The sequence below is a fragment of the Mustela erminea genome, chromosome 6, assembly GCF_009829155.1.
Source record: "Mustela erminea isolate mMusErm1 chromosome 6, mMusErm1.Pri, whole genome shotgun sequence".
Taxonomy (NCBI): domain Eukaryota; kingdom Metazoa; phylum Chordata; class Mammalia; order Carnivora; family Mustelidae; genus Mustela; species Mustela erminea.
The window spans coordinates 131,973,686-132,000,816 of record NC_045619.1 but is presented as its reverse complement, the minus strand read 5'-3'; the positions used below and the strand labels follow the sequence as shown (position 1 = coordinate 132,000,816).

At 36.0% G+C, this 27,131-nt stretch overlaps 1 protein-coding gene across 10 annotated transcripts in view; it reads right to left on the bottom strand.

Moving 5' to 3' along the window:
* The window catches only part of WAC (WW domain containing adaptor with coiled-coil), an 83,978-nt gene that overhangs the window by 10,989 nt on the left and 45,858 nt on the right, over positions 1–27,131 (bottom strand). For 8 of the 10 annotated variants that reach the window (XM_032349744.1, XM_032349748.1, XM_032349742.1 and 5 more), the window contains exons 5-8: positions 20,651–20,766; positions 19,986–20,098; positions 15,433–15,741; positions 1,374–1,619 (exon numbers count right to left, since the gene is read on the bottom strand). In XM_032349744.1, coding sequence (XP_032205635.1) covers positions 1,374–1,619; positions 15,433–15,741; positions 19,986–20,098; positions 20,651–20,766 — 784 coding nt within the window. The remainder of the gene's footprint in view (positions 1–1,373; positions 1,620–15,432; positions 15,742–19,985; positions 20,099–20,650; positions 20,767–27,131) is intronic. The other 2 variants (XM_032349746.1, XM_032349747.1) reach the window with 1 other exon arrangement.

The window sequence follows — 27,131 nt, the reverse complement described above, 5'->3', positions numbered from 1 at the left end:
TATTAAGGCATTATTAACGACTCAAAAACTTAAAGCAACCCCAGAGAAAACTGCCATGTTTCAAACTGGAACTCTCAAAACAGGAATCTAGAAAATAAAATGGGTCTAGAGATCTGAGGCAGAGGAAAAAAGCTTAATGGGTTTGTAGCACGGAAAAACAGTGGTTTCCTTTGCACTAAAATTTAAGTGCTCACTGGAACTTCTGATTATACCAGAAACCTATTCACTGATAGCTAATATGGCATTTACATATTACATATGTAATATGTATATATTATGTATATATTACATTTACATATAATATGGCATTACATGTAACGTCATATTACAAAAGGTAGGTTACAAATGTAGCTATTTCATGCAAATGCTTTATTAGACAAGCTAACCATTCAAACCCTACCAACACCCTCTCCAACAATCTTTTAAAAACAGACATTAAAAAGCTAGGTAATTTAAGAACCTTATGGATTTTTAGAGTACAAGATCTTTTATTATTGAAATTTTTTCATGTTATGACTTCTTCAAACTGTTTAAAAGCCCCACTTTCCCTAGTAAGACATATACCGATCAAACAGGAGAAGGGCATAGTTATCTAAAAAGAATAAAATCAAAATGCAGAAAAGTACAATAAAAACAAAGTTACTGACCAACACCTGAAATAGCTCCATTTTTAAGATAAAGGAAGAACTTAACCACTGACTGCTACTGATAAATACATTATGTGACAATGTACACAAGTCAAAATTGACTATTCTAAACAGAAAACTTTGCAATGCTCTTAGGACTATTTAGTTTGTGAATTAAAACTATATCCACTTTTACTCAGACTTCTTTGAATCTAGGTAAGTAATTTAGTAGCATAATGAAAAGCAAAGTTGGAATTAACAATTAACCAGGAAAATATTATCCATTACCTCCCATCTCAAATTTTTTTTCAAGTATTTTAAGAAGGAACTACCTGAATTCCCACTTTTAGTCGTCACCCTATTTTTAATACTCCAAATAATTATTTATCCATATACGAGAGGTTTTTCTGGAAATGTGCTAGAACTCAAGTGTTTTTGTATCAGCTTTGGGAAATGCTCTTTAACTTAAAAAAAAATTTACCATAAACATTAGGCAGACACAACAGCTTATCTCCAGTAACTACCAGGTACATAGCAAGTCTTAAAAAATACAGAAAAATCCATATATTGCTAACTCAATTACAAAACCGAAGGCTTTAAACAATGGAGGATATAAACTCAAAAGAATGAAGCTCAAATGTGAATTTCAAAATGAAACAAAGATCATTCCTAAACTGGGGATTTCACTAATCACAGAATTCTACACAATGCAAATGAATTTAAAAATTTGTTACTGTAAAAATTTACCTTCATTTATTTTGGATATGTCCACATTAGAATTATTAAGTTGCAGTGTGGCTTGCAAAGCAGGAAGCAGCTGTCTAAGAAGGTTTGGGTCCTGAAGTAATGGAGGTATTGGTGACTGTGGAACAGGAGAAACAGGGATTGCTGAAGCAGATGTTGGAGGTGCAGATGTGGGATTCAGTCCAGAGGCAGAAGATGTGGAAGGAGTTGTGCAAGAATGTGATACAGATTTGTCTCCTGGTGTAGACTCTAAGTAAAAAGGAGATAACAAGGCTGAAAAAATTACTTGAATAGAGGAAACTAGAACATCAAAAAAGCAACTTTCATATGCCAAACAACTAACTCAAGTAACCTCATTTAATCTTTGCAAGGTAGCACAGAGCGGGGCTCAGTAAATATCTGATTAGAATAATGAAGCAGACATTTTTATATCCCAATTTCATAGGTGAGAAAGGTCTCCTGAACAAGAAAGAATAAGTAATTTGCTTGATATCACAAAACCTGGTAAAGTAGTGATTCAACCGTATTTGTGTCTCATTCTAAAAGTACCTTGTTCTGTTTCAAACCCAGTTATGTATTAACTACACATTCAAGTAAGTTTCTATTAGGATAAAGGGACAATACAATTCTCAGGACTTCATTTAAGATGAAAATGTTTATAATCATAATAACAACCCTTCTAAACATGACAAAGGTCTGAAAACAAATCAGGACTGCCCCTATCACAAGCACCTCCAAAAATGCGCTAAGGGGATCAGATGAATGAGACTCTTCAATATTTTTTATAAACAACTGAGCTTCCAGGGACACCTGGGTGGCTCAGTTGGTGAAGCTGCAGCCTTTGGCTCAGGTCATGACCCAAGGTTTCCAGGGTGGAGTCCCACATCCAGCTCCCAGCTCAGTGGGGAGCCTCTTTCTCCCTCTCCCTCTGCCTCAGCCTGGGGGCGCTCTAACAAATAAATAAAATCTTTAAAAAAAAAAACCCACAAAACCAAAAACTGAGTTTCCAGATTACATACTTTCCTTTGGTAATTAAAAATATAAAGCACCTAAGCTCTATCTGTAGCGTTTAAAAATTACTGGCACTAAATAGGATCCTTTTTAAATAGCAACCCCACCCATGATACTCTATATTCAGTATTTAAAAATAAACAACAACAATAACAAAAGTGTAAAACATGCATGGAAAATTAACATTATTTGAAACCTATCACTGCAAATTATGTATACAGAGTCAACACAATTGTGGTCAAAACCTCAGCCACAGTTCTGGCAGCATGTGACAAACTGATTCTATTAACTTACTTGAAAAAGGTAAGGGCTAGTACAGTCATGAAACTCACGAAGAAAAAGACCACAGCTAGTAAAATGTGTCTTGTCAGTATAAAAACTTACATTTAAAACAAAACCAATTTAATGTAGATTTAACTTCTACACCTATGTTCAGAAATCTTTACAACTAGGAGATGAAAACAGGAAGGTACACAGGAAATTCACAAAAAGCAAACCTCACATTCACATCACTGACAATCAAAGTACTCTTAAGGAACTCCTATCAATCAGAAAAGACAACGTATTCCGTAGGAAAACAAAAAAGGGGGGGGGGCATGAAATAAAGACATTTCATAGAAGAAACCTGAATGGTTTTTAAAATCACAGAAGATGGGGCGCCTGGGTGGCTCAGTTGGTTAAGCAACTGCCTTTGGCTCAGGTCATGATCCTGGAGTCCCAGGATCGAGTGCCACATTGGGCTCCCTGCTCGGCAGGAGTCTGCCCCCCTTCCTCTGACCCTTCCCCTTCACATGCTCTCTCTCTTTCCTGCTCTCTCTCAAATAAATAAATAAAATCTTAAAAGAAAAAAATCAAAGATGATGATCAACTTCACTGATAATCAGGAAAATGCAAATTTAAATCAAGAGGATATCCTTTTATGCTCACTAGAGAGAAATTTTTAAATTCTGACAACACCAAAAATTAGAAAGGTGTAACAGGAACTTAACATTTCTGGTGGAGACTAAATTGATAGACCCACACAGCAAAGTAAGTTGGCATTAACTAAGAAATTAGGAGATGCAAACACTCGATGACCCAGTATTTCCCCATAGTGAAACTATGATGTATATAAATTGGGAGAAACATTCAACAATTTTTATAATAATAGTATGCTTATTTTTTTACTTTATTTTTTTTTCAGCATAACAGTATTCATTGTTTTTGCACCACACCCAGTGATCCATGCAATACGTGCCCTAATACCCACCCACCTGGTTCCCCCAACCTCCCACCCTCCGCCCCTTCAAAACCCTCAGATTGTTTTTCTATTTTTTTAAAGATTTACTTGAGAGAGAGAGAGAGAGAGAGATCACAAATACGCTGAGAGGCAGGCAGAGAGAGGAAGCAAGCTCCCTACTGAGCAGACAGCCTGATGCTGAGCACAATCCCAGGACCCTGAGATCATGACCTGAGCTAAAGGCAGAGACTTAACCCACTGAGCAACCCAGATAACCCTGCTTGTTTTGATTTTAACACAAAACTATGAACAAACTAAATGTCCACCAATAGAAAGATGAACACTTAACTATTTTCATACCATGGAATTTTACTAATATAGTAACTTTAACGGGGAAAAAAAAAAGCTGGAAACAGAGAACCTCTGGGTAAAAACATGAAGACTCAACTATTCAAGATGTCCATATATATTCTTACAATACTGGCCCAAAGACTAAGTATGAGGATTTGCTGAAGTATCTTTAATTTCCCATATGCAACCATTTCTTGAAGATTTTCAAGTTCAAATATACATTATATAACCTGAATTAAAACTGCCATTATTATGTATGAAAGTTCCAGGAACACTGCATCGGAGTATTACACTGCTACCTAATAACTATAAATCCTCATTTCCAATTCTAAGAACTAAACATTCATTAATCTTCACATCCCCACAAAGCTGGGAATTACTAGCAAACTTACTAGAGAGGGACTCCTCTATCAGCCTTTTTATACCACCACTAATCAAAGAACTAGGGTCAACAGCTCTCTCAAGTATGGACCTCACAGCTGCTTTAAAATATATTTCATGGCTATGTTTATCAACTACTATCAAAACTCATAAAGTCTAAGACATTTTAATTTTTGTAAATCATGCATTTCTTTTTTTTTTTTTTTAAAGATTTTATTTATTTATTTATTTGAGAGAGAGAGAGAGACAGTGAGAGAGAGCACGAGCGAGGAGGTCAGAGGGAGAAGCAGACTCCCCATGGAGCTGGGAGCCCGATGCGGGACTCGATCCCGGGAATCCAGGATCATGACCTGAGCCGAAGGCAGTCGTCCAACCAACTGAGCCACCCAGGCGTCCCTAAATCATGCATTTCAAAGGTAGATTATTCACTCTGGCAGACCTCTGGTATGTTCAACTTTGCTGTCCTGGATTCAGAGAGAAGTATACCAAAACTTGAATGACGTTAAGATTTTCCCTAGGTGAACCTGTCAATTATTGCATTTTATGGGGTAATTACAGATGACCGTAGGAGTTTTCTCCAGGATCATATTCCTTAAGGGTCAGCTTAGGGGATATACAGCTTAGGGGCATTCTCAATTAATGTTTAAACTGAAAGAAGTTCTTAGGTGCCTGGGTGGCTCAGATGGTTAAGCCTCTGCCTTCGGCTCAGGTCATGATCAGGGTCCTGGGCTCGAGCCCCGCATTGGGCTCTCTGCTCAGCAGGAAGTGTGCTTCACCCCCTCCCACTCTACGTCTGCCTCTCTGCCTACCTGCGATCTCTGTCAAATAAATAAATAAAATTTAAAAAATGAAAGTAGTTCTGTATTTTTACTTTCTGCATGAACAATCAAATTAGTACTTACATACCTTTGAAATGATCATTACTCTTTTTATTTTTATTGTGGCTTTCTTCTGTTTTTAATGATAGGAGTTGGGAGAAGGTGTAACAGTTTTCAAATGTACTTTGATGCTGCTAAATCTACCCACAGATTTCAAAAATTAGCAGAGCTTAAGAACTCTTTAATGTTGCCCTCCAAACCAAGAAAAGGAAATATCCAATAGAAAATACTTATCACCATAAAGAAATAAAGTAACAAATACTAAGTATCCTTAACTCCTAGTTTATTCACTCTCAGGAAAAAATTCCTTTGAGGTTTTCTGAGAGATTATCACTGATGACTAGTAGGAAACCAGCTGATACTACATACTACCTATGAGACCCTTAACAGGTAACATCTTTATCTAAATGCCAGAATTTTTCTATTAAAAGGTCTGATTGTGATTATTAGTTTTCAAAATAATGTGTATCAGAATCATCTATAAACGAAACAAAACAACAGATACCTATATGCCCTTAACTAATTTCTGAAAAACAGATTAGAGAGTTTCCAAGGTTGCTTTTAACTTTAAAAACCAAAGGAAACAGGGCGCCTGGGTGGCTCAGTGGGTTAAGCCGCTGCCTTCGGCTCAGGTCATGATCTCAGGGTCCTGGGATCAAGTCCCGCATCGGGCTCTCTGCTCAGCAGGGAGCCCGCTTCCTTCTCTCTCTCTCTGCCTGCCTCTCCATCTACTTGTGATTTCTCTCTGTCAAATAAATAAATAAAATCTTTAAAAAAAAAAAACAACCAAAGGAAACAAAACCAAAATAAAGCAGCATAGCACAAACATACAGGAGTGAGTGAAATTAACGATAAGCTCCAAGACAGGAAAGTGCAATATCATTTTTCCAAGGGAGGTCTTCAGCACACTATTTTCTTATTGAGGTATAACTGACATACAATACTATAATGAGTTTCAGGTGTTCAGCACTGTTAGCTGTATATACAGTGAAAAAATCACCAACATAGTCATGCAATTTTTTTCTTGTGATGAGAACTTCTTGAGATGAGAACTTTAAAGATGTATTCTCTAAGATCAACTTTCGAATATGCAACAGAATTATTAACCACATAGTTGCCAGACTGGACATCACATTGCCATGCTTTATTTTTTAACTGAAGTCTGTACCTTCTGACTTCGTTCACTCATTTTGCCCCAGGCACCACCAATCTGGGCTCTGTAAGCTTGGTTTTGTTTTGTTTTTTTAGATTCTTCATAGAAGAACTTCCACGCTATTTTAAATAATGGCTCCACTCACCTCATTTCCCTAGAAGACACATCTATACAAATGCCCTTCCAAAGCATGTTACATGTTAAACATTTTACCTATTACTTACCTCAATCTACGTGTATAATTGAGAACAACATATGGAGTTTAAGAATATGAATATAAAATGCTAATCGGCAGTGTTAGTTTTACTATTACAATATTACAAAAGGGGGCGCCTGGGTGGCTCAGTTGTTAAGCATCTGCCTTTGGCTCAGGTCATGATCCCAGGGTCCTGGGATCCAGGCTCTGGCTCAGCAGGAAGCCTACTTCTCCCTCTCCCACTAGCCCTGCTTGTGTTCCCTCTCTCACTGTGTCTGTCAAATGAATAAATCAAATTTTTAAAAATACATATATATATATAACAAAAGAAAGGTATTGGTTGGGTACCTCTCCTCTGTGTTCTGCGTGCCTTAACACAGGTGTACTACACTGTCCAGCATCTTCTATTATATAGTTTATCTTCCCCTTCTATTAGAACTTGAATTTCTTCAGGAGAGGGATTCTGTTGTTATCTCCCTCTGTACCCCTGGTACAAAACAGGATTTGGCACCAAGACGGCATCAACATGTACTTGTTGAATGGGTGCCCAACTCTGCAGTAAAGGCCCAGGTTCATGTACACGTGCTCTCCCTCTTAACCTGTAGGTTTAGAACTTATGATAATGGGGAGGAAAGCCTACAGTCTCCATCCATAAATAACTGACAAAACAGACAATTAACAGCTTACTTTACGCTACTTTCATAAAGATAAATGTATATAGTCTTAGAGATAAATTTGATTGATGTAGGCTTACTTTAAATAATCTTGCAAAATACTAAACCTCTCTTCTTTTTTTAAAAAACACACAAAGGAAACAGAACTATGTGGAATTAAAAAAAAAACAGTCATCAAATAAACTTTTCTGTATGTTTAATTTTAATTAACAATTCTATTTATCTGAAACCTCTTAATCTGGAATCCGTTAAGAAGGCAGGCTAACATACTAAACGTACTTATATAAATTTGTATCAAAACTAAATATTAAAAAATAAAAACTTGGACCTTTGAAAACAGTTAAAAGCAGAATTAAATATATATAAGGTAATAAATGTAGTATTACAAACCATATCTATAGGCTCTTCCACTTTTAAAGAATACCATCCTCCATTCTCATTCCTTAAATGAATACTTTCCCAAGTATTAAAAAAAACACTAGCCTCCTTTGAGCATTTTTTGTCTCTTCCCTAACCTTTTTAAACTTAAACTAAGTCACTTTCCCATCTGACATTTCTAAGACTTACAGACCTCTAACCAACTCTTTCATATGAGCTTTAAAATATGCTATCCTCTGATTTTTTAAATAAATGCTTTAACAAAACTGTCCCTTTATGCTTGTAAATATAATTATTCATTCACATTTCCAATGCTTACCAGTAGGGGGCATAAAGTACCAAAGACTAAACTTCACATATAAATCAAATAGAAATCTGTTAATATACCATACCCTGACTCTTTAAGGTTGAAAGTAATATTTACCTCTTCTAACTCTAGGCACCATTCAAAGTATCCAAGAGTATAAACCAAAGTCAAAATCTATTTCTGACCTACATTTTCCTGGTATGCCAAATAATTCCTTTTAGATCTACAGTAAGATTAAAAAAAAGAAAAAAAAGACACTGAACTTAAAAGAGTAAACAAGTACCATACTGCATTTCTTTTTTTTTTTTTTAAGAATTTTATTTATTTATTTGACAGAGAGAGATCACAAGAAGGCAGAGAGGCAGGCAGAGAGAGAGGAAGAAGCAGGCCCCCGCTGAGCAGAGAGCCCGACGTGGGACTCAATCCCAGGACCCGGAGATCATGACCTGAGCCGAAGGTGGCTCAACCCACTGAGCCACCCAGGCGCCCCACCATATTGCGTTTCTAATCATAATTTCCTCTGATGCTTAGACAGTTGCTGTAATACTCAAAGAGACATGTGAACAAAGCTGAAAGCACTGACACAACAAGGGCAGTCTGTTTTGTTCTATTTAGTAGTAGTCCTGTTACACTGATGATTAGGATATGGAGAAATTACAAAGGAAGTATTTCAATGTAGGAAAAAACTGTAATAAGGTAGCACCTTATTATTAACTGTAATAAGGTGAAAGCACCTGGTATATAATGTGACTTTCATTTACTTTTAATCTGCTAATTCATGAATACATTAAATCATATATCCACCCAGAACCTTTACTATGCATTTACAAAGGTATTTAAGTATGGTGCTGATGTAAAATACATTAAGATGTATTTCTACAACCTACTTTTTGTTCAACCGAGGAAATCTTTATGGTAATACCTATAAAGGATAAACGTATTTTGCAACTTTTAAACAGATTTTATTAACCAATTTTATTAACAGATTTTATTAACTAACCAACTTTTACTCCCACCAACTGTGCTTCCCCATATTCAATTGGTAAGTCACTAATCTTAAGGGAGAAAAATCTTATTTTAATATTAATTTCCAGTATACACTGATAATATTTCTGTTGAAAGTTTTTTTCCCTTTGCTCTGATACATGTCATAAAACTTATCATTTTTAACCACTTCCCGGTTTACAATTCAGGGCATTGAATATTTATACATTATCGTACAAATATTTCACCACCATCTATCTCAAATTTTTTCTATCTCTCCAAACAGAAATTCTATAACCAATTAAAGAAGGGCTCCTCATCATCCCACGCCCTAGTAGCTACTATTCTTTCTGTCTCTATTAATCTGCCCATTCTAAGTACTGCATATTAAGTGGAATCACATCTTTGTGATTTGTCTGGCTCACTTACTCTAAGGTCTTCAAGGTTCACTATGTTGCAGGAGCATGTGTGAGAATCTAATTCCTTTTTAAGGCGGAGTAATATTACAGATCTGTCTAACACATTTTATTTATTTACTCTCTATCAGGTGATGGACACTTGGGACGGTTTCCACCACTGGGCTATTGTAAATAACACCGGTACAAACATCAGTGTTATTAACACCTGTTTGATTCCCTTTCTTTTGGTTATACACCTAGGCAAAGAACAGCAATTCTGTTTATATTTGAGGAACTGCTAAACTGTATTCCGTAAGAGCTGCACCATTTTGCACTCCTACAAGCAATGTACTAGGGGTCTAACATCCTCAAAAACACTTATTTTCATTGTTATTTTTCTAATAGTCATCCCAAGCGGGTGAACCGTTGTTTTACTTAGTTTTGATTTGCCTTCCCTGATGATTTAACCCTTTTCATGTACTTACTGCCAGGCCTTAGAGAAAATGTCTTTCAAGTCCTGTGGCCATTTTTAACTGGGTGGTTTCATTTAATTGTTCAGTTATAGGATTTCATATATATGGGATATCATCCCTTAATAGATAAGGATTCACAGCTTATTTCCTAACACTTGGTGGGTTGCCTTTTCCCTCTAGAGCGCTCTGCTACAGTTTTTGAATTCTGATGGTCCAGTTCATCTATTTTTTCCTTTGTTACCTGTGCTTTTTGTGTCACATCTATGAAATCACAACCCAATCCAATGTCATAAAAATTTTCACCTGTTTTCTTCTGAGAGTTTTATAGTTTTAGCTGCTAAGTTTAGGTCTTTGATCCATTTTTTAGTTAATTTTTGTAGCTGTAAACTAAGGCTGACAACCTTAAATTCCTCTTCCATAACTGCTTACTCGTATCTGTTGCTCATTTTTCTACTGTACTGTCTTTTTCCTATTGTTCTGATGTATTCTTAATGTACCCTTAACATACTGTTATGTATGTTACAAGTTATGTTCTACCAATTTGAGATGTGTCTTTCAAACCTTCTCTCTGTCAGAGAGTTTTAAATGTCTTATGTATTCAAATCTATCAACATTTTTTTAAAAGGCAAATACATTTAGGTCTTGATTTCAAAAGCCCTCCCCTACCCCTCAAATTATAAACAGTATTTTCTAATATTTTTTCATCATAGCTATTTCCCCTGTCTCATTGTTCAAAGTGCCATTAGGTTGACTAACATAATTTTATTTTAAACTTACTAAAAGAGACTAAATTCTTCCATGAAGGTATTTGGTTATTCAACAAAATTCGAATGACTAACTCTGTGGCCAGTTTTCCTAATTTTCATGAATAGTTAGTAATCATAAAAATTACTATAAAGCAAAGCAACGGAAGGAGGGCTGAACGTGGCCCACTAAACCTAGTTAATGACCTTCTAGACTGGCTGTAAAAGGCTACTGCCTGAATGCATACGTAAGTCCTCAAGTTCATTCAAATCTACAGATACTATCAAAACATAAAAGGTAAGCTTCTTCCAAGTGATTAACTCACACCTCATGCTAATGACTAATTCCCCCCTCCCATTAGGTTGAGGGTGGAACTTTGTAACTACTCAAATATTTAAGATACAGGTTAGCCCTCAGAAGATTAGCATAAATCACTGAATAGGTTTGCTTCTTTCGTTATTTTGCTTTACTTTTCAAGTTTATCTAGGCTAATAAATCATAATTCTAAATTACTAAATAAGAAACTTGCTAATTAAGGTCATCAAACTCTTTCGACTCTTGACAGTTAATTGGCCAAAGTGATGGTCTCTTGCTTTTTTGTCATTTCATGAATCTGGGGGGGGGGGAGGGGGGAGGAGGGCAGAGTACTAACAATTTAGAATGGTTAATGGAAGAAAAGGGGGAAGCAGATACACCTGGATGGCTCAGATGGTTTAGCTTCCTGACTCCTGGTTTCAGCTCAGGTCATGATCTCAAGCCCCTCATCAGGCTCTGAGCTATGTGCGAAGTCTTCTAGAGATTCCCTCTCTCTCTCTCCCTCTCCCTCATAATCCTCCTCTCTTGCTCTCTAAATCAGTCTTTGGGGAGGGGGAAAAAAAAAAAAAAGGTTAACAGGATGCCGACTGATAAAAAAAAAAAAACCATGTTTTAGGTTTTTAAGCACATCACTGTCCCTATTACTTTGTTTCATGGTTGGCTGTCCAACAGAGTAACCTTGCCAACAGATGTACAAATGTTACCCTAACAATAAATACAGATCTAAAAGATACCTGACCTCATTTCACCCTACCTAACACCAGGATTGTTCCCTACCAAACCAGAGCTTCAAATTCTACACACTCTCTTCTAGCAAGCACAGACTGAATTTATCTCAGGTTCTTTTTCTTTTAAGGCACACTGGCATTAAACAGATCTAAATCTACTGCTGGTATCCTTTAGTTTCACCACAAATGTTAATACTCTTCTTTTTCTCCAAATACATTTTTAAAACCATGACCTCTGCAGGTGCTTCCCCAACCCCTTAACACACTTATTACCATTCTTTCAGTTATTTACCCATCTACAACAAGTACTTACTGACTACTTGTTATTCTGTCAACAACTAGGGACAGAGCGATGGTACACAATGACAAAGATCTTGCTCCCATATTATTTTAGCATCCTACCACTAACAGCCCCAGATAGAGCTTAGCTATATACTACTGGCACTTTCAACCAAAAGTCTGAAGGGTCTGATCTTACCTAACCATCAACATTTTAATATAAATTAGCTGTTAAGGAAAAATCAAACAAGGAAATCACTGTATTGAGGAGAAGAGTCAATAGGAAGCTTAACTTGAATAACATGAATGTCTCCACTGAGGGAAAAAAACACATTTCAAATTAATGGACACTTCATAAATGTAGACTAACTGGTAAACAATCTGAAAGATCTGAATTGTTATACAATTTATTTAAAAAAGTAATATTGCCTTCATTGATATATAAGGAGTACTCAAAAAGACTATACCAATTTTCCCTATTTCAATAGTCAACTGCAAGGTAATACAGTCTTTTCCTGTTTAAAATAATTATATACAGAAGTTTTAGATAAAGTTTGGGATTAACAAACATACTTCGTAGAACTAAAAATGACTCATCTGTTAGAAATTCTGAATTTCTGGGAGTCCAAATTAATATAGATTTATGTCTTCATTATCTACAGTTTTATGGCGAGAACATGAATTCTGGAGAAGCTGCCTCTACCATCTAACAGTGGCAATGTTCAGGTTCTTATCTAAGAGATACACCACCATCTCTTACAATGTTATTTTAAGAAATAAACTAAAATGTATAGTATATACGTAGCACCAAGCCTGGTATATAGTTAATTTTTAATAGTATTTAAAAAGTCTATCAGGAACGGATTTGAAGAATGGAGGGAGAAGGTAGAAAGCGAACAAAGTTCAACATGTAATTAACACCTAACTGTAAGCAGTTTAATTAAATGAACTAAAATTATATTTGGTAAGTGCTCTAACAAACCAATGTAAGAGACGTTAAATGACACTGAGAACCCAAGAACATTAGGGCTGGCTCTTAAATAAAGAGTACTGAGTTCAACAGAATGAAAGAAAGAACATGTCCTTCTTTTCAGCAAAGGCTCAAAACAAGAACGAATACAACATGCCCAAAGAAATGTACAGGTTTGCAAAGATGAATTATAAGGAATATGAGATTGGAATGCTGAAGATCAAACTAGTCAGAAAGGCCACAACCAGACTGTTAAGTACTTGCTATAATCTTACTAAGAAGTATGTGTGGACTTTACCCTGTGGATAATTGAAAACTATTAAAAGGGAAAAAACACAACCCAACATGTATTTTATAATGATGCCACTGTAACTTAATAGTCTGGGTAGAAGGAAGCAGAGCAGGTATCAGATTATTTCAAGAGAGAGGCCCTGAGTTTCAATAATGGTAATGACAATAACCAGAGAAAGGATATATACACATTAAGATAGAGAAGGCAGAATCCAAGATTTGTTGATAAGGAGGGACAAATGTTGAAAAACAAGAGTTGGGAGGATAGTGTAGTTCTGTACTGAGAACCTGAGAATAAGTTGTGGGGAAAGGGAGGAATTTGGGACCTATCAAGTGCCTATAAAAAGGAAGCAGATACATGTTAAGAGTTAGAAATAAGGATCTGCGGACGCCTGGGTGGCTCAGTGGGTTGAAGCCTCTGCCTTCGGCTCAGGTCGTGATCTCAGGGTCCTGAGATGGAGCCCCACATCAGGCTCTCTGCTCAGCAGGGAGCCTGCTTCCTCCTCTCTCTCTGCCTGCCTCTCTGCCCACTTGTGATATCTGTCAAATAAATAAAATCTTAAAAAAATATATAAAGAAAGATAGATAGATCTGGGAGTCACTTTTGTAGACAAGACTGCCCAGTGAAAGAGAACATGCTGAGCCAGAAAAAAAAAGAACAAAACACAGTAAAAGGCTGAACAATACTGGTAATTAAGGGGCAAGAAGAGAAATAGGAAAGAAGGCTAGCAATATCCCAGCCAAGGAAAAGAATTTTAAAAAGGAGGTAAAGCTAAGAATTAAGTCAACAAGAGATGAAATGAGATAAAGACTTTTTAAAGGCCATCTGATTTTTTTTAATTAACTGACCAGGATTTTAAAATAAATTTCTGGGGGCGCCTGGGTGGCTCAGTGGGTTAAAGCCTCTGCCTTTGGCTCTGGTCATGATTCCAGGGTCCTGGGATCAAGCCCCACATCAGGCTCTCTACTCAGCAGGGAGCCTGCTTCACCCCCTCCCACTCTCTGCCTCCCTCTCTGCCTTCTTGTGATCTCTGTCAAATAAATAAATACAATCTTTTAAAAATAAATAAATAAATAAATAAAATTTCTGTGACCAAATAATCAAAATTTTAAGAGTTGAAGAACCATTAACATCCTTTGGAAAGTACTATCACACTAACAACTGCGGCATTAATTTACATTTCATCTCTCAAGACTTCTCTTTACCATACTAATTCTGCATCAGGGTAAATAGGATCTTAGGGGAATCTGACAATATTTGGAACAACCTGTTTATAAGGTATTTAAGCACTATAGATGAAAGCATGTAGCTTAGTATGTAATGAGGACTACAGAAGATATTCAAATAAAATGCATAAAAGAAAAAGAGAAGCAGAAGAAATCTATGAGAATAGATTATGAGAACCCTTTGTCAGCAAATTAAATCAATGTGAAATAATGAAATCAGACAACAGATTAAAAGCTTAAAGACTCATTAGATCCCTATAGCATCTCCTAAACCCACAGGACATTTAAAAAAGTTTCTCAATGTTTACTGATGCTAATCTGCTAATTAGTCTGTTAATGGGTCTGCCCATAATTTATTTACTTACTGCCTTTTAACTTCCTCAATTTTTTCCCCCTTTATTTCTTAAAACACATTATAATGTGTTAAGTCTGGAACGTGAGTGGTCTATGCAAATATACTTATTTCATCAGTCTGCTGCTGTTATGTGTCACCTCATAAAGCAGTTTTGCCACTATTTTTCTCTCTTTTAACAAGCTACAGTTATCAGCACAGAGCTGGATAAACACAGTTTTGAGTTACGAAGTTAACTTCTCTTCAGACTTAAATTCTAATTCAGACATTAAGACTCTATCCTGGAGCCTAGGATACAGTTTTCTTAATTCACAAACTGAAACCAAAAGTTGCATGTTATGCAGAGATAACAAGTTTAAAATGTCTCTATTCATATCAAATTTTAATTAACAGAAAATTGAGACAATATCTAAACTAAACCATCATGGTAATTACCACAAAAACTAAAAATTACTTTATACAAATATGAAGGGACAGTCTTTTGAGTTAGTTAAGCCATTACTGTTATAAATTAAGCACCTGACTTCAAAGTGTCAAAGGCAAAAAACAGTTCTAAGGCTTCATAATTAAAAATTAAGAAAAAAATCTAAATATGGCTAACTCTAGGGCCTAAATCTATGCAGTAACATTCTGAAAGACTTTTAAAGAGAATTTATAATTAAGAGTCTTATTCAAGCTAATGGAGATAATGTAATATAATCAAAAACTCAAAAACTATAGTTCAACGTGCAGCATCTGGTAATAATGGCATACCTTTTCTTTCTGTTTTCTGTGCAGGGACAGAAGATGTGGGTGTAGGCAGTTTTGATAAAGTAGATGCTCCATTAGCATCAAATGATTTCTTTGGCTGGTGATCAGACTGTAGCGTAAATGGACTAGAAGGAAGAGTGCTTGGGGTAGCAGTTGGATGAACCACTGGTTTGATGGGGTGCTGTACTGGCGTAGAACTACTGTGAGTCTCTGCTCTTGGCAGTCTGTAGTCTCTGTCATTGTGTCTGCTTGTTTGAGACAAAATATTCTGTGGGAGCAAACTACTGGCATCACTGGAATGCTTGTCTTCCACTTTAGTTCACAGTTCGAAAAAAGAGATGTTGGAATGACAGAAGGGGGGAAGAAAAAAGATTACGTTAGAATCCTGTCTTTAACATCAGCTAATTTAGCAACATATTTGTATCTTGTTATAAAACTGCAAGCCCAGTTAGTACCTGCAGTTTCACCACCAGCACAGAAATATCCAAATACTGAAAGAGGATTTTTAGTTCAACTCAAAGTAATCTATACTCAGATTTCAAATGGGCTACTGATTTAGGAGGATTCTTTAGAACCACACCACAGTTCAAACAAAACAATGAAAAAATACATCAATATACGGAGGTGTAACATTTTACTCAAATGAAAATTTTTCCAAGTATTTTAAAAATATCAAAAGAAAATGGTCCATTCTTACAAAATATGGACCATGGATTCCAATAACTGAATTATCCACAGTGGTTCAACTGCAAAGGAGTATTAGCTTTACTAGCCTGATTTCTCATAATACTCAAGTAGCTAACTGAAAGTAGTTTGTGCTGGGGCTTATATGACCTCATTTTGGGATGGCTGAAATTTATGATGAACTGTGTAAGTAAAACAGTTCATATTTTTGATAATGCTAACAATTATCAGTTAGTTGTAACCTCAAGTTACAGAAAATGCTAGCTGAAAACAGAAAGCCTATCTGGCAGCACAGTCAAAAAATCTACTTGCTATTACCATTTACATTAAAAACATCCTCTTCCAATTTAAAGTCACAGAGAAATATTTAAACCTCAAGTACTTCTGCTTCCAAAAAGAGTATAAGGAAAATTTCAATAATCATGATAAAATTTGTATTTATCAAAATCTCTAGCCAAAACTATAATAATCTAATCATTAACTAAAAATTAAACAACTTTCAAGTAGAGAAACATCTTAAGATTCAAAAGCACATACGTAATAATAGTATTACCAAAGGACGCCCTCCCTGTTGAGTATTTTAAGTTTTTTCCACAATTTCATGGTTCCTCCGAGTCTAGAGACCAAGACAGCACAAAGAAGGAACTATGCTTAAACTACAAGTCCAAAACCTTCAGTGCACAGCTCCCATGTTATACTAAACAAAATGTACTGGATACTGCCAAAAAACTTGTTATATAAAAACACAAGTCTTCTGACTTAATAAATGAAATTCAGTATTATAAATTGCACATATACTAACCTTAACAGGAAAAAAATGAACAAATAGATCGAACTATCACAGAATACAAACATCTGTTGCATGATATTAACTCATCGGTAAACTAACCATTTGCATGCACAAGAAACTTATATTCTACAAGTTCTTCCTGAAAAGAATACTGCTACAACACAAACTTTTAGGGATCGATAAAACGGAAATAATACCATACCATGCCCAACTGCCACAAATCCTGTCCCCTGACTACCAAAAACTTTTACTCCCTGCACACCACAAAAAATCCCTCTCAGTTGTATATGACTAGAGTCAAAGAATATCAAGTGTACTCAGATAAAAATTAAAGCTGATACTATTTCAAACACTTGTAAGCTCTGGGGGAGAAAAATGGCAGCTGCATTACAGGAACTAAGGAAGCTGTAGCTGCAACAGCTTTCCATGATTCACAACTCTAGACGACAACAGTTAATGCAGTGACTCTACCTGCACACCCCCCACAATAAAGACATTTAGCAAATGTCTGGAGACATTTTTGGTTGTCATGATTAGGAGAGGGGAGGGGTGCTATTGGCCTCTAACATGTAGAGGCCAGGTATGGTCCTCTACATCCTATGTCACAGGATGGCAACCCTCAACACAGCACCACCTAAAGCAAAATGTCATTAGTGCTACTGTTGAGAAACCCTTCTCTAAGCACAGAACAATCATTCTATGAGGCACAAATTAAAGATAGTGAAAATAATCTAGTAGCAGTAATACCAAACCAAAAATTTTACCCATAAAGTTTTCGATGTCAAGTTCTGGGTAACATTATTTTCTATAGAGCAAAAAATAACTTTTCTACATTTACCTCTTTACATATAAAATCTTTCAGCAACACGCCCCCCCCACCCACACACACACCTTTTATTGGCAGTTACAAACTACAAAGCTTTAGGTCTTACCCAATATGATGTATTGGACACATGGAAAACTCTGCCAACACTTTTTGGATAGAAAAGGCTACGCACTTAAATGGCTTAATGACTTCATTACTACCATGCTTAAGTGTTTAGTAAGTATTTAACTCAGTTGACCAATTAAGGAAAAATAAAAGGAAATATAGCTAAGATTTTTCTTAAGTATTACTTAAAACTGAAAAAGTGAGACACATGACTGTAGTTCAACACACACAGACCTACTGATTTGTCACTTGCACTTCTAGGAATTTGGCTAAGGAGTAGTAAGTGGGCAAAGATAGAAATCCTAGCACTGCTGACAGTAGGAAAAGGTTGGAAACCACTCAAGTATCCAGGAATAGAGGATCATTTATAAATGAGGGCACATTTAACAACAACAAAAAAAGGAAAGCCACGCAATCTAACACATATGGATTTCTAAACTGATAGAGAAACATTTCCTTGAAAGACTACTGAAAAGAAAAGGTTAAAGACAATAACATATAATCCCATTTTTGATGTAAAACACATACATACATTTTATACAGATTTATATATACACAGGAAAAAGTGTATCTCCCCAAATGCTCCTGGCTCATGGAATTTAGGAAGTTCCCTCTTATTTTTTAGTTAACAAACGTGACTCACTTTTGAAATTATGAAGAAAAAGGAAAAGGAACACCTTCATCTTTGAAAGAAAAAGATATGCACACAATTTACTTAAAAACACATCTCTGATTTTATTTCCTTAAAGATGGTTTAGCAAAAAGACAAAAAAATACTATTTTCATTTCCATCAATATTTCCATCAGATCTTTAATTACTTCCTTCATTTACTCTACCTCAAGGAGAAGAGACTTAAATGATAGGATATTTTGGAAAGAATAAAGGAGACACACTAGGCTCTTCTTTTTTTCTCTCTGGGAACCATCACCCACTGAATTAGAGGCATGGCTCAATACCTAAGTGATTAGTTTTACATCCATTTGCCACTCCTCCATACCCCTTAATATCCCTCTGCAGTTTGTTCAGGAGGACCACAAGCTGGGTGCTATTTTTTTTTTACCTGGAGCGGAAAACCTTTACCTCATTTCTGACTGTTTGCCAGAAATCACAATTACTTAAGATATTAAGTAAAATGGAACTAGAACCCAAGTCTTCTGTCTCAAAATACAACAGTTTTACTTTCTTCACTTCAGTACTTTAAGTCATTGTTTTCTAAGAATTAAGCACAATTTCACTAATATAAAAAATTAAATATTCCAAGGAATATATCGTAAACATTCAGTGCTGAAGAACTGTGTTAATTTATGATCTGTTTCATCTTGGGAGTTTTTTCTGTCAAAGAATCAGTATCCCCTGCTGAGACCAAATACACCCCCTACTTAAGTTACAGGAGGAAGATTCAAATGCCCAATTCCATAAATTCCCTGAACGCATCTTTTAAAAATTCTTCTCAATGTTTCAACATCTGATGAAGAGCCTAAGAATTCTATGGTGGCAATTAAATTCTATTCTGGGCAAGGGAAGTCATGGGTAATAGAATACGCTTAGTAAAACTTCACATACAAATTTAATTTGAATTAAGAAATAAATATGTTACTCATTTTGGCCCACTCAGACAAAATCTGACCTCAAAAACCATTAAGATATGCCCGCAGCATGGAAACGTTATCTAGATCTATGATCATGATAAAAAAAGTTTCTCACTGATAAACGTAAAACACCAACAGACACTCTGATGTCACTATCTGTATGTGACTATAATTCAATTATTAGATTGAAAGATTCAGTGCGTTCTGGAAGGGATTTCTCTGTCCAGTTTAATAGGACACAATTCAGGAAAAGGGGGGGAAATAAACCAAACAACTCCTGTTTTAAAAAAGTCCACAATATGAAATTTTATTTTCTACCAATCCACCTGCATTATAGCCATTTTGAGTAGTGATGAATACTATGTGTACTATTCCTCTGTGCACCCTTTTCCTTTTCAGGAAACAAAATGGTAAAGGTTAGGAAGACGTATCCAACATAAAAGAAACCTGTTTCTATTATTTTACTTTACATATGTAAACATCTATGAATATAGATACAAATATTCACTATAGGAGTGAATCAAACATCATGTTGTCTCAAAGAAAAAAATTAATACTTACTTCCACTGGCAAACCCACTAGTGGCTGTTGCCTGCATCACCTCCCTTCTGTAATCCCTATCTTTTGGGAAGCTATTAACTGCCATCTTGTTTGCTTCTTTTTGTCTCTGTTCTCTAAAAATAAACATAGGTAAACCCATAAAAATTACATCAAGTACAATGAGTTTACATGTAACTTTCTGGTTAAATGCTCAATAAAATGGTATATGGAAAATAAAAGAACTGAACACAGCCATAATATCAAGTGGTGCATGAGATAAGATACAGCTAACAGAACAGTAATGTTTCTCAATGATGGTCCTATTTTAGCAATTATCTATAATGTCATTTACCCCAAAACCAGAACTCTCCAGTATTAATTCTACATATATGAAGGATACATATTATTATACTTTAAGAATTATGAAGATTTCTACTACAAATTATAAGGAAGATGCAGTAAGTATAGGCTGACCTAAAATCTCAAATATATTGATGGTTTACAAGGTCCTTATAGACAGGTGCTTAACTGTCAAGTTTTTGTTTGTTTTTTAAGTAAAAAGTAATTACAGAAAACCGGTACAATTAATGACGAGTTTCGCTGTTAAGAAATCTAAACTCAGAATGTTCTAAGATGTTAAGCTGTAAAATCAAGAGTAAGAAATATTTTTTAATAAGAGCAAATACCTTTCAAGCCACTCTTTTGGTTTTTCCCACTGTGAAACTTCTGTTCGACAATTGTAGTAGTATTTTTTCCCAGAAGAGCTAATATGCTCAGACCAGTCATCTGCAGAATCATAAGGCTTAAAAATACATTTTTAAAAATTAGAAAATATTAGTACTATTTAATCACTTGATATGAAACATCAAGAAAGTCAATGGTTTTCAAAGCACACATAAGGGAAAAGACCATTAAATAATAACACCCAGATCTAGAATGTAATTATCTGTGTATGTATCTTAGGAGACCTTAGTCTATGAACACCTTAAAAAAGAACAGTGGAAAATCCTGTAAAATATGAAATTAAACAGAAGATATATATTTATTAGGCACAAAATGAGAAATGTGAAATTAACATCTTGACTTGAGAAAAGCATTCCTGAAGTTCTCCATTGTAATAATTTTACTTGCTGAAATCCAGTCACATGGCAATGGGGAGCAGGGGTTTAAAAAACCCCCAGACGACTGACTGATTTGATGACATGACAGTACATCAGTTCTAAACTCACTATGCACAACAGTACTCATATATAGTATTAAAAGAGAACAATCTGCCTGTATTTACTGTTACTTAGTGGGGGTAAAAAAAAAAAAACAAAACACCACGATGTTAATAAAACCATGAACACAAAGCTAATTAAAAGTGTAGTATCTGTTTCACCAGCAAAATCCATGAGGCGGGGCCAGTGTTATCTAGACCTTTTCTTCTCACATGCTACATGGGTCAGCGTCATCACTCATTTCTCTGTAACAAAAACCAGCCTTTCAAAAACTCTCAGCTACATTCTCTTTAGGTATTTTATAAGTACTGGAAAATTATAAACAAATTAGAAAAATCTGAAAGAAGGCCCAATTTCCATGGTACTGATCTAAAACGTGTAAATTTTAAGTGCACTAGGCCCAGGAAATCTGGTAGAATTCCAAGTACAATTCCGGATGAATTTGACTATTTTCTCAAATGAGCTTGAAATGATGTTCTACTTTGGTAGTCTACACCTCTTCTGGGCTCAAGCTTGAGGAAAGAAAACTCTCATGCCCTGCTGACTCGGCTTTAGTTTTACCAAGTAAGAAACAGCCTACAGAATGTATCAGTTTCCTATAGGTCACAAAACTAACTGGTGATAGACGGTAAGGATCAAAACATCTAGGTTTCAGGGGGCGCCTGGGTGGCTCAGTGGGTTTATGCCTCTGCCTTCAGCTCAGGTCATGATCCCAGGGTCCTGAGATCAAGCCCCGCATCGGGCTCTCTGCTCAGCAGGGAGCCTGCTTCCTCCTCTCTCTGCCTGCCTCTCTGCCTACTTGTGATCTCTGTCAAGTAAATAAATAAAATCTTAAAAAAAAAAAAATCTAGGTTTCAGGATGCCCATTATTTCCAACAAATCAATACCAATTCTCAAAATGCTACAATAATTTAAGGGTAGATGAAAAGATATTGCAGATTCCTAAATGCAGATGCCACATTTATGCTCTTGGGATTATACCTCAAAATAATGAAGCGACCGGTAATCAGCCCTGTGCATCCAAAACCCTCGTATCAGGGGCAAGTTAATCCTCAATGCTTCTAGTTTTCAGAAATAGGCTACAACCAAGCTGTAGAAACCCAATCACAGAAAGTCAAACTCAAAAAGTTCTCTTTCACCACTCACCACTCCTTGTACCTAAATTATTATATAAACTGAACATTTCTATGGATGTATCTGAAAGACTTGGTTTCCTTGGAAAGTGGTTTTATGGGACTGATTACTAGTTTGGTCTGAAGAAGTAGAGTAAGATTTGAGGCAGGTGGACAGAGGACATCAGAGTAGGGCAGAGTGGTGTACACCAGAGCTCTTCAAAGTGATGGTTCTGTGCCTTGTTCTGAAGAAGGTAAGGAGCAGGCATCAAAATATATACTGACATACTCTTTCCCTCATCAAGAGTCCCACTTTAAGAAAAAAAAATTTCTCAGCTCAAGTAAACAGTGTATTATTTGACAATGGTTCATTTACATCCTGGCATAACCTCCACTACAGTTAAAAGTTCACGGACCAGAAACTTCAACGGTATGGGTCTATGACACTGCACTGATTTTGCCCACCAAATCTCAGATTAGTACAAGTTTATGTCTTACTTAACAAAATGTGTTTCAGGGTATAGCACTAAAATAACATACCAGTAACTTTAGCTTATCTTCTCACCCCACTTCCATCCACCACACAAAAAAGCTAAGGGGGGCAGGGAACCCTTCCAGTAATGGGGAATTTTTCAAAATGCTGATGTGCAACAGGTGTTACTGCTTTTCTTCATTATGTATTTTCAACTTTATTGAAGATATAGTTGACAAAATTGGAAGACACTTAGTGTATGCTGTGATGTTTTGACACTGTGAAAGGATTTCACCTATCTGGTTCACTAACACATCCATCACCACCTCACAGATTTTGTGAAAATATTCTGAACTTTTCACTCTCAGCCCATTTCAATCACACAATATGGTGTTACCAACTATCATCACTATGTTAAACATTAGATCTTGTTATTAAATTTGAGTAAAAAAAGGAGTATTTACAACTAAGAACTAAACCCCCAAAAGGCCTGCAAACACTTCAAATATTCTGAATTAGGCTTGATGTATTTGCCAACATAAGCATTAAGTCAACAGTTTTCCCAGTGCTGTGTAGGAACCCTTGAAGGACCTCAAAATCATTTCAAAAGATCAAAACTATTTTCATAATACTACACTGATTTTGTCTTTTTCTTCCTCATTCTATCACAAGAACAGAGTGGAATTTCCCCAGATGCTGTGAAAGGAGATTTGTTATCACGGAAGACTGAATGCACAGCACTTGTGAAGTTCTAGGTATCGCCTATGAAGATATTAAAGAGATACTCCACATCTTTTTGTTTTACAAAGTTATTATTTTACATTATTATTTTAACAGTTATTATTTTACAAAGTATTTTTTCATAAAAACATTACATATGCTAACATGTAAAGGGTTTACAAATTTGTAAAAATTTACAAATCTTTGTAAAATTATTTTTCAAGGTGTTTTATAAAGATTTTGAGTGAGTGATTGAGATTGTAAGAGCACAAGCACCCAAAACACACAAGCAAGGGGGAGGAGCAGAGGGAGAAACAAGCTCCCCACTTAGCACCGGAGCACGACACACGGCTTGATCCCAGGACCCTGGATCCTGACCTGAGCCAAAGGCAGATGTTTAACCAACTGAGTCACCTGAGTGGCCCTCATATTTATCAAGGCTTATTTTTTTAAAAAAACATTTTATTTATTTGACTGAGACGAACGGGGGGGTGGGGGGGAAGTAGGGGAAATGGGAGAGGAAGAAGCAGGCTTCTTGCTGAGCAGGGAGCCCAGTGCAGGGCTCGAACCCAGGACCCTGAAGCTGAAGAGAGAGGCTTAATAACTTTGGCTTAATGACTGAGCCACCCAGGTGCTTCCCCTGGGAAATATTTTCCTATGGAAAATACGGATAAAAGATGAACAAAAGCTCTCAATTTTTATGAATGTAGACTAGACAGAGGTCTCAAGACGAAAAGTATGAAAATAACTGCTCTGGAAGAACAGTACTAATAAACAGTTATGGCGGTAACCATCTGCTCTCCTTCAGTTCAAAATGTCTTTTAGGTGTGCTTTTCTCCTGAAAAAAGTGTATCCCCTTCTGCTCTCTCTCTTAAAATACAGAATCCTACTACTTCTTCCCCATGGGAAACATTGGAAAAGGAATGGTTAATCCTGGAATTAACTTTTTAAATTATAGAATTAAAATGGTTACTGGTTAATCCTGGAATTAATTAATTTTTAATAAGGAGCCTCTTTGCTGACTAACAATATCACCATCAAAGATGGCAATTATTTTAACAAAGAATTTCATGGAGTCCTAAGAGTGCTCTGATTAATTTCTGATTTTTTAAAATTAAGTGGAGTATCTTCAGAGGCAAAGACTGGTTACAGAAATAAATCTTGAGAGCCTCAAGCTGAAAAGCTCCAAAAAGTAAAGATATTTATGTGGTAACAAGTAGAGCTGGACTATAAATGCCAAGTCAACTGAGACTGACGTACCTCCCAGCAAATCAAGACTGGAGACTATGTAGAAGGGGAAGATACCTGTTGCGTGTTTAAATGGGAATAAATTATTTTTTCTAAATGAAGCAATTCAGAGGTCTCTTAAAAATCACAAATATGCATAACTAACCTAAAACAAGGCTTGTAAGTCCTGTTATATTTAGATTAGGGAGGAGGAGGCATTCAAAAAGCTTTTCCTAAATAGTTATCATGGGCTAGGCTCTGCGTTAAACTACAATGGATGTGAAAATCTTAATACTGAGAAAAGGCGGCAACTTCAACTCGACTATCAACAGCTGATAAATATAAATCACCCATACAACCAAATGTCTGTGTAGATGTTAACTAGATAATATTGTTACTGATCTTTCAAAGACAAGATTTAAAACCTGAAAACCTCAAAGAGGAAAAAAGAAGAACTACTTTTTAAAAAAGTTATTCCATATTTTAACCTAGGTTAAAATGTGTTGACCTAAGTTCTCTAATTTTCACCTGTTCTTTTATTCTTTCATTATGAAGTATCAGATAAAAAACTAATTTTATGTTTTTTTCTTTCATTATGAAGTATCAGATAAAAAACTAATTTTATGTTTTACTTACTACTCAAAAACTTCCACTAGACATGATTTAAAGACAAAAAGTTTGTAAGCAATCTGCAGAAAAGTTCAAAAGCTAACTTTTCAGTTAAGATTAAATTTGTAGTTTATAAAATAATATATGCATCATGCCCACTGGGCACATCATAAGAAGACCACTACTTGGGAGATTAATTATATACCTACAGCTGCAATTTACAGAAAGGGAAATCCTGATTCTTAAAACATATAATACTTAATCCATTCCGGTAACAGTCTTCAGCTTCCACCCACAAAACGAAATCCCCTGACACCATTTATGATTTGGGTAGATCAAGCTTATCTGCCCATTATTTATTCTTTCTGATTTTACCACGTTTAACCCATGTCTTAGAAATCAATCAACCAGAATTAGTTCTCCCTGAATTAAGATTTTTCTTAAGTCAAAACAACATCCACATGGCCTGCCACTGCAACTATCAGCAGACAAATACCAATTTGGGATTGTGAGTGATAAATGGAGCTCTTTGTTAGTGTTTGTTACTTTGTAAATTAATGGGGCCACCTTCCACAAAAACAGATTCATTCTAAAATCCTGAATATACACCTTATTGTGTAACTCATGCCAAAGAGTTTGATGATAACACCTGTTAAGGCTTACCAAGCTGTTGTCTCAGCCTCAATACCACTGCCTTCTATACTGATCTGTGATACTAGGGCGAACTGCATCATTTATTCAGCTAGCTACCAGTTAGATTCTGCCAATAGTAGGCACTGAAGTTAAGACCGAAAGGCATGAGAAGCCTAGCAGCCACAGATATCTCCGATTTCCAGCTCTCTGCCATCTGCCAGAACTAGCTTCATCATACACTGTACCACTCAGAGGTCCTATCACCAGTTCTGCAAGGCTCCTCCTCTAAGCTATTAGGTTCTAATAACCACAACCTCCTCCTATTGGACTCCAGCTCTAAGGCTGAAAGTATGGGTGTTATCACCTCCATGTTCCTTTTTGGTTTTTTTTCAGTCCTCAATAACATACACTATCTGCCTAGCCAATCCTGGATATAAAATTCTCTGTGCTGCCAAATTTTCTGTGCTAAAATAGCTAGCATGCTTTGTTTTCCTACCTAGACCCTGACTGATACAGTATTTAAAACTATTCTATATTTATCTTTATGAAAATGCTATCATTTATGTCTACATTTCCTCTGAAAACGTACTACCCACACTGCTTCAATAAGGGAGAAGAAATAATAAATCCCAAAGACCTTTCAATGTTGATTAAGGTATGATGATCACCCAAATATCCAAGGCAGAATCTGCTGAATTCAACCTACACTTCTATTGCCTTCTAGTGGCCCCTTCCTGGTCTTTTCCATGCTACTCTCTATGACAGAATTTTTAAAATCCCAAGTAGGAGGTTACTTCACCAATTATATCCTTCAGTAGTTCTGCACTGCCTTTATATAAAATTCATATTCCTTGGTAAGATATGCAATTTTGGGGGTGCTAGTTTCCACTTATCTCTGTAACCTGAGCTCTTACCATTCTTTCACACTTTTAAAACCTTTGCAGTTCTCCAAAACGCTTCGTTATTTCACACTTCTAGGTCTTTGCAGATGCTGCTCCCTTTGCATACCACATGAATTCAACTAGCTGCTATATTCAATCCACTGGGGAGTGTTACTTGTACTTTAATACTTTCCTCTCATCCAAGACGGTGTTACCCTTCTGAGTGTTCCCAATGCAACTCTAACAGGCACTGTTTTAACTGTTTACTCTTCTGTTTTCACCACAGGTCCAAA